General features: G+C 38.6%; 1 protein-coding gene across 1 annotated transcript in view; it reads right to left on the reverse strand.

Annotated features, from left to right (window-relative positions):
• TMX4 (thioredoxin-related transmembrane protein 4) overlaps nucleotides 1-9,240 on the reverse strand; it is a 49,350-nt gene that overhangs the window by 10,549 nt on the left and 29,561 nt on the right. The window contains exon 5 of the mRNA XM_006894238.1: nucleotides 8,187-8,232. Coding sequence (XP_006894300.1) covers nucleotides 8,187-8,232 — 46 coding nt within the window. The remainder of the gene's footprint in view (nucleotides 1-8,186; nucleotides 8,233-9,240) is intronic.

The following is a 9,240-nucleotide window of genomic DNA, read 5'->3' on the forward strand; positions in this document are numbered from 1 at the left end:
CTGTATCAGGCCGACCGTAGTCTCCAGAGAGACACCGTTGCTCTTGAGTACTTTAGAGAGGTCCCTAACCGCAGACTTTCCCATCGCAATATGTTTTTTTTATTTCCTGGCTGCTGGTGCCAAGAGTGTTGACCGTGAATGGCAACTTGTAATTTGTAAAACTGCCACCTGTCCTCTATTGAAGGCAATCGTCATCATTCTGCCCTCAGGTAGGATAACAGTTTATGAAGAGTAGCCCAACATGCTACAGATGGCCAGGCAAGTTGAGTTATTTGAGAAAAGTATGTTTCAGTCAAATTCAAAGTTCTGTATTTTAAAAAATAATGCACACTATATGTAGTTTATGCTTTTCTTGAGGACTCAAAGTCATTAATATTAAACCCTAGGAGGTGTCAAAGTATTAGAAGATATAGTATGCCAGTCTGCCTCTGTATTGATTTGTGAATTACTGTTTTATAAATAAATAACTGGTCACTTGCTACATTCATATAGCTGAGATAAATAATATGCAGTTATATGCTCTTCTAGACTATCTTACGCTCTTTCTGAAAAATAAATTACTGGAGCAAGCCTCAAGAAACTTTCCAGTATTTTTTAGAGTTAAATAAATTACTTGTCTCCATTCTCTTAATTATTGCATTCTTAGTCACACACTTCTTAGTGCCTTCAATGCAACTTCTTATTTTAATAAGTCCCATTTTCATTTTATTATAAGCATTAACTTACTGTAAGGGATTCATTTGAGCTTCACAGAAAAATCCTGCCATCTTGTGGTCTTTTAGGTGATGATTACTGCAGACTTATTAATCAAGTTGTATTTTCACAACAGCAGACATAAATCTTTATTCATATACTTTGAGTTCCTTATGGTTTTAGAGTCTCTTACAAAACTTATGTGTGGTCAAGTCCCTTGTGACTCGTAGTAACTCTGTGGACAACAGCTCTGAATCCTGCTCAATCTTGAGCCAACCTCATTGACGCTAACACACCTACCCTCATTACCCCAGTCACTGAGTCAGTCCATCTCGTCCTCTCTCGCCCTGTCTTTCCAACCTTCCAAACATGATTCCCTCTCTAAGCACTGGTCCTTCCTGGCAACATGTCCAAATTAAGTCAGACAAAGTTTCAGAATTCTTGCCTCCAAGGAGCAGCCTGGTTGCACAAAATTATTAAGCTTCATAATATTAATTATTTGAACTTTTGCTTTATGCTTCCAAACTTAATTCCCGTTTGAAGGTGACCTAATTTTGTTTCAGATTTTTGTGGTTCTGTTTCTTAATTTCCAGGAAAAGTAGCAGTTTTTGCTTGTGAAAAACAGTGATCCATGTTCTATACATATGCACTCATTAAAAGGAAACATCCAAATGCATTTACTTGAAACATAATAAACTGTCACCTGATAAAGACAATATCTTATAACATTGTGAAAGATGTCAGCTAGTTTTCAGGTATATACGAATTTGTCTAAGAGGTCTAAATTAAAGCATTAGTACACTAGAATAAATGCAAAGAAAACTAATCAGTGCTTTCATGGAACTAAGGAATTGAATCCAAGTGATCATTTAAGGAATAGACACAACAAACCTTCAATGGTTAAAGACAGAGACTTCCTTCTCCAGGGAAGCCAGCACCCACCCCATCCACGCTAACAGCAAGACATGTGCAGGATCTGGTTTCTAAGAAATGTTCTCACTTCAAACAAAAATGCTAATGGCAGATCCCACAAAACCTTTGCATTCACAGGGATTCAACCTAGCGGGTATCTCCTCACCAGGTGATCCGAGCATCCTGATGATACGGAACACCTAGCAGGTTGGCCTTACTCCTAAGGCAGAGCCCTGGGGATGTTTAAGGAAGCTCTAGTTTAGTGGGTCTCCTTTGCTAGATATTACTTTTCATCTCCTTTCCTCCTTTCCACTGACAAGAAACCAGACACAGCAGAAAGACAGAAGGTGTTTAAGAATCAACCAGAATTCCAGTATCTGAAATAATAATTTTTGATACCACTTTTTGGATCTTTCCTTGTATAAATGCAAAAACTCTATAAATTTATAAATAAAGTACAATTAAGAAGAGAAATGCGAAGATAAAATATATGTAAGTTTTATAAGTGAAAAATATATATATTCTAAGACTATGAAAACTCAGTGCCTGAGTTAAACAGATTAATCCCAGCTACAGTGAGTTGGAAGACAGACATATTTGTCCAACTATGAACAAAGAGTGAAAATGCAGAACACTAAAGACAAAAGAAAATCCTTTTTAACAAAATAAAAGAAAATAAGACAATTTCTAATTCTGCAACAATAGAGGTCAAAGAGTGGATTCTTCCATCAAATGAGAAAAAAATTATTATCAGTCTTGAATTTTACTGACAACTATAATCTGCGGCATTAGGGTTGGAGGTAAACTCATCAACAACCTGCATTATACAAATGACACAACCTTGATAACTGAAATTGAGGAAGACATGAGGAATTTGCTGCAGAAGGTCAATGACTGTAGTCTTCAATATGGATTGAAACTCAACATTAAAGAAACATGGATTCTCACCACTGGGCTAACTGGCATCCAAAATGGATGGAGAAGACATTGACATTGGTGATAATTTCAGTTAGCTTGGTTCCATAATCAACACTCTTGGCACCAGCAGTCAGGAAATCAAAAGACAAATTGCAACGGGAATGTATGCTGTCAGGGTCCTCTCTAGAGTATTGCTATACTCAGTTTGGAGACTAAGGTGTATCTGATCCAGGCCAAGGTCTTTACAATTACTTGCGATGCATCAGAGAGCTGGACAATAACTAAGGATGAGAGAAGAAGAATCGATTCCTTCAACTTGTGATACAGGAGAAGAATATTGAACATACTGGGGACTGCCAGGAGAACTGAAACCAGGATGCTCCCTGAAGGCAAGAATTCTGTGGCTCCATTTCATATACTTTGAGAATGTGGCTAAAAGAGACCAGTCCTTGGAGGGGCATCATGGTTGGAAGGGTGGAGAGGAAGGCACAGGATGAGATGGATTGACTCAGTGGAGCAATGGGATTAACTCTGTTGGACATAGTCACAATGAGTCGCAGACAACTCGATGGCACATACAACAGCAACAACAATATACTCTTCTTTAAAAGCCAATTAAAGATGACTGTCAGATTCTTATTGGGATAATAAAAAAAACTGGAAGGCAAGAAGCAGTGGTATGAAATTAATTTATAATCACATGATATAGAAAATGAGTGATCTTAAAAATTTGAAGTAAAGCAAACTCCATATAATAACATAAAGTATAAAAATATTAAATACATGATATAAAAAGCTAAGGAATGGTTGATACACAGAATCATTATTGGCACACAGAATTAATACTGGAGGATTACTAGGAATGAGAAGAAAAAAATATTGAGGGTGAACACACACACCCCCCATAACAAAATACAAGCATTAAACCATTGTAATATATTTTCAAAGTCAAAGTCATTGCCATCACAGAATCAATGTGGGAACTAGCTTGTAACTACATTCCATAGAGTTTTCAGAGGCTGTACATCCCACAGCAGGTCCATGTTTCTCCCTCAGAGACGTTGGTAGATTCTAACTGTCAGAAAAACTGGCCTGTGGGTTAGCAGCACAACTCCCAACAGGCTACCCTACTTGGTGGTTCAAATCCACCACTGGCTCCTCAGGAGAAAGATGGGCCATCTCCTCTTGTGTGATTTATAGCCTCCGAAAATCCCCCGAGGCAAAGGTGGGAGGGTCAGTATGTGTCAGTTCCGCCTCAATGGCAATGAGTTTGCTTTTCTTTTTGGGTAAGACTGTCAGGTTGTTCAGAAAAAAACTGGAGCTGTAAGAATTAATTTGGGTTTTTTTAAAGTATATAAGTCTAAATTTAAGAGTCTAAATTTAATTTCTAAAGAAAATAACTTTCAAATTACTATGGGGTTGGAGGAAGAAAGCAAATTTAATAAATCTAAGAAACAGTCAAGAAGAACAAAATTTTAAATCAAGCAATAGAAACTTTAAGTATGACAGAAAGAAATTAAACGTATCAGTGATCTCAGGAAATATAATTGGAATAAATATATTCATGAAACTATTTAGTGGCAGAGTACATAAAGCAGCAGGCAACTAACTGAAACAAGGAACTCTGGTGGCTTGTGGTAAGGAGTGGTACTGTAAACCCAATGATAGGCAGTTCAAATCTACCAGACGCTCCACAGGCATTCTACTCTCACATGATTAACTGTGTCTGAAAATCTGAGAACACCATCTATGAGTCAGTTCTGACTTCACAATACACAACTAACTGAATGACAGCTGGCACCTTTCTATGAAGGACTTACAGCCCTGGAAGCCTGCTGGAGGGTGGGTAGGAGTTAGAATGACTCCATGACAGTGTGTGTGGAGTTAGTATGCCCTATGGACTGCCCAAAGAACAAGCGGTATTCCGTTGTGTGAATGTACCACAAGTTCTCCAGCCATTTGTTTGCTGATGGGCATTTAGGCTATTTCCATTTTCTTGCTAAAGTGAATAATGCTGCTATTAATTAAGTGTATTATCTCCCTTTGTGTCTTTGTTCTCATTTCCTTGGGGTATATTTCCTGCAGTGGAACAGCTGTGTCACACAGTATATGTTCAGCTTTGTGAGAAAATGCTAAACAGTCTTCCAGAGCGCTTGTACTGTTCTACAATCCCTCCAGCTAGGGCATCAAGCATTCCAACCTCTCCGTATCTCTCCATTATTTATTGCTTGCTGTCCTGTTCAACTTTGCTTCGCTATCAGGGTGAGATGGTATCTTACTGTGGTTTTGATTTGCATGTCTCTGATTGCCAGTGATTTGGAGCTTGTCTTCATGTGTCTGGTGGCCATTCAAATGTCTTCTTTTAGGAAGGGTTTTTTTCATGTCTTTTGCCCATTTTGAGGTTGTTATCAGTCTTTGTCTTGTGGAGGCCCTCTAGTATTCTGTGAACTTTTGTTTATACTATATACCACTAAGGTACAACAATTTCATAAAAGACCATATAACATGAGAGAGTCTAGGGAGCATTACATTGAGTGAAATAACTCAGTCTCATAAGGATAAATACTTGACAGGACCACTATTGTAAAAACAGAAGGAAGATGAGCAAGATGTATATAAACTTTCAACAGAGGAAGCAGAAAGGAGGAAGGGTGTGAAAAAAGGGGAAGGAGAGAAATCTCTAAGACAGGAGAGGTTAGTGGATGGATGGGAAGGTGAAGGAATAGGAATGATTCAATAGAACCTGAAATAATGGAGTGATAATAAACATAGATCAGTAGTAACAGATAAAACATAATGTCTATGAATGATTGCACAAAATACACTGGACATGCATGAAACACAATGCAAATGAAAGGTAATTTAAAACATAATATAACATGCATGAAGCATAATGTATACAAAGATTGTATGCAAACCTAGAAACATATGGGAGAGAAAGAAGAACTAGATAGGCCTTGGGAAAAGCGCAGCCAGAGTGATCCTTGGAGTTTGTCTCATATACTTTGGGCATGTTTCTAGGAGAGCCTATTCCTTAGAAGGGACATCATGCTTGGAAAGGTGAAGGGTCAGCAGAAGAGAAGACTACTCCCAATGATACAGATTGACACACAGATTAATAGGCTCAAGCGTGTCAGAGAAGATGAGGATGGCTCCGGATAGGACAGGTCTGTTGCTTATAGAGTCACTATGAGTTGTACTTGACTCAATGGCACCTAACAACAAAATATAGCAGTAATGTATATATGTATTTATATAAAAGAAGACATTTCATATAAACACTAAATGGAAAAAATATGGTATTAATATTTGTATGACATGTGATAGGTTATTAATTCAAATCCACATATGGGTCTGCTACAGAAAGACAATGTCCTTCTATAAAATTAACAGCCTTGGAAATCTGATGGTGGCTTGCAATGAGTAATCAGGTTGGATTTTCAGTAAAAGTTGTTGTTATGTGTCAAGTCGCTTGTGACTCATAGTGACCCTATGTACAATAGAACCCTGCCCTATCTTGAGCCAATCTCATTGTCTCAAACACACTTACCCCATTACCCTAGTTACTGAGTCAATCTAGGGTCTTTCCTGTGTTGCCTCTCCATCCTTTCAAGCATGATGTCCTTCTCCAAGGAATGGTCCCTCCTGGAAACATGTCCAAAATATGTGAGATGGAGCTTTAAAATCCTTGCTTCCAATGAATAGCTTGGTTCCCCCCCTCTCCAGGGCTGACCTGTCTATTTTCCTGATAATCCGTGGTATGTGCAATACTCTTTTCCAGCACCACAACTCAAAGGCATCAATTCTTCTATCACTCTTGGTCATTGTCCAGCTCTTTGATGCATAGCTAACAATTGCAAAGATCATCGTTGTTCTTCAGAGAGGTCCCTGACAGGAGATTTACTCAATGCAACTTGTCTTTTGATTTCCTGACTGCTGGGGTCAAGAGTGTTCACTGTGGAATCAAGCAAGCTGAAATTGCTAACCATCTCAATCTCTTTTCCATCTCTCATGAGGCTGTCATGGATACTGAGTGATGGGTTATATTCTGTTCTCCAAATGGTTCTTTGTACTATAAGCTAACTCAGACAGAACTGTCTGTGTTGCCCCTAACTGGGTGCTGTGTGTACAAAGATAAAAGACCACACTCTAGCCTTGATTCACTCCAAATGCCATACAGTGTAATCACTTTCAGATATAACAGACAATTGTACCTTCACATCTAAATTCTTGCTCATCTAAGCACTGAATGCCAAGCACTGAATGACCAATGTAAGGTCAGAGTAACTCTTTATCGTCCCTCATACTCTGTCTCTGAAAGTAAAACTTTTATCAACCTGTGAAGGCCATGATAAGCTTCCATCTTAACTCTTTTTAAATCACAAAACAAATTAATCTTGACCTACTTATCTTAGGTTCTGTTTCAGATCCTGCTTCCAGAAGTCACGCATTATGATTATCCTGCTGAATCAAAGAATTTAAGGTTACAGGCTCTTAACTGGCTCTTAGCAATATAGTGGATAATACACTGCAAAAGGCATAATCTTTCACTCTCAATTTCTAGTTTATAACTTATAACTGTTAGCCCTTGAATAAATACCAATGTTAAGAAAGTAGAAAAAGGAAAATACATAAGTTCCAAACAATGTGGAAGGACGGAAAAATATGTTATTGTTTAATAGGATAAATGACAACAACAAGTTGAAAAAGACTAAATTCTACTCTCTAATTAACCTCTGTTGTTAAAAATAAAAACAAATGGAAGAACTTTTAAAACAACCCACTTCTATCTCACAGGCAGAGAATGTGATACAACTGGGCACAAAAGAGTCTTCTTCAGTTTCCCTCAACACAATTCAGAGGCTTGCAAAAGACAGAAAAGAGTACTCACCAGTTCCTGGACACTAAATTCCAAATATAACAGTATGACCTCAAAACCGTATCTTAGAGAAGATACCTGGAAGCACTCACATTGAAAGATTTAGGAAATATTTTAAGTAGATAATATTTAATTCCAATATAACCATGTTGAATCTGGTTGGATTTAGTTCATTCCCGCAGGAGTATGCAACACAGTCAAGATTACACGGATCAACATTTTAAACAGCTCTTATCCTCAAAGTATTCAGTGCAATAATTCAATCCCATACAGCAGAAATGCACAGCTTTTGTGTTATTAAAGGGACAGCTGTAAATATTTTAGGTGTCTCTTGTCTCTTTCTCGCTGACTCAGTTCTGTCATTGCACAATAAATGAAAAGAGCTATGTCTCAACAGGACTTTATTTACAGGCAGCCAATCCTCAGGGGTCACTGTTCCGACCTCTGACTACAGAACCAGTTTCAGGCTTAAGCATTCTTTGATCTGAAGAGATTCAAAGAACAAGAAAACATGACAGAAGTAAGACCACGTAAGACACACAGTTTTGAGAAAAGGTTTTCTCACAGACCTAGGAAAATGTGATTTTCACAAAGTACATGAGTCCCTGCTCAGCTTCTATTGTCCTGCACAAAGATAATAGAGGAGAAGAGCTGTATGACAAGAACCAAAGGGAAAGTACCGAAGGATTGCTCAAATGTTTCTTCCCTATGGTTTAGGAGTCACACTATCAGTCTTAAATTTTCTGGGACTAGAGTTTCAAAGGGCATATGTAAGATCACTTACCCATATCTTGCCAGAGATGCTAAAAAGACCAGCCATTCCAGACATTCTAGAAAGAAATAAACTAGTTAATAAGGAGTAAGAGAACCACTCTTTACATATATTAGGGGGAAAAAAACTAAATTCAGGTCACAGGGATGCCCCTCATTGACCTTTCTACTTGCTATATATCTATCTCTCTTGGTCTCATGTGTGTTCTTACAGAAGCTACTCATCATTTGAATCACTCCACTGTAAATAAATATTTCTGGGTTCCTTTCCTCTTCCATTGGGCTTACACAGCCAAACCTATGATCCTGAACAGCTGAATGTCACTGGTGAGGTACGCTGGAAACACATGACAAGACAACTGGTTTCTTTCCACAAAGCTCAACACTCAACATTGCTCAGTCCCTGTACCTGCTTAGGATCCAAGATAAGAGCACATTCCTTCCCGATCTCTTCAAATTTCACCCATCCTCCCCTCCTGGTGCCTTCCCAGCTAACCAACCCTTTTTTGTCTATCACTGAGAAATCGGAGACCATTACGGACTCCTTTTAGCTCTTCACCACTAAATCTGAGCCTGGCATCAGCTTACATCTATCTTCTCATTACAGCACAGAAAGTCTATCGGTCCTAAAATCTAAACCCTGTCCCTGCTGAGTCAATTGTGACTCAGAGCAGCCCAGTCAGAGGACAACTGCCCCAAATGGTCTCCAAAGGAGGAATGTTTCAAGAAGCAAATCATCAAGCTGTTTCTCCTTTAAAAAAAAATCACCTGAGGGGTGTTTGAACCTCCAACTTTTCAGTCAGCAGCTGAGTGTTTAATCCTTGTGCCACCAAGTTATATGCCCCACTAAAGTCCTACTCCTCCAATGGGTTGAGACATGATACCCCAGCATCGCTCTCTCCTTCTTTCCAGGTGAGTCAGTCCCTTCTAAGGTTTGAAAATGATCTTGACCTTCACCCTGAAACCTACAGCATCCCTTTTCAGCAGGAAGTAGCTAAGAGAATACGCCATCCCCTTTTCCTTATGAATCAGGGTGAAGTCTTTCTCAGGGAGGAGTGATAGGGAAT

The sequence above is a fragment of the Elephantulus edwardii genome, unplaced genomic scaffold, assembly GCF_000299155.1.
Source record: "Elephantulus edwardii isolate Elephantulus edwardi_28Jun2011 unplaced genomic scaffold, EleEdw1.0 scaffold00138, whole genome shotgun sequence".
Taxonomy (NCBI): Eukaryota; Metazoa; Chordata; class Mammalia; order Macroscelidea; family Macroscelididae; genus Elephantulus; species Elephantulus edwardii.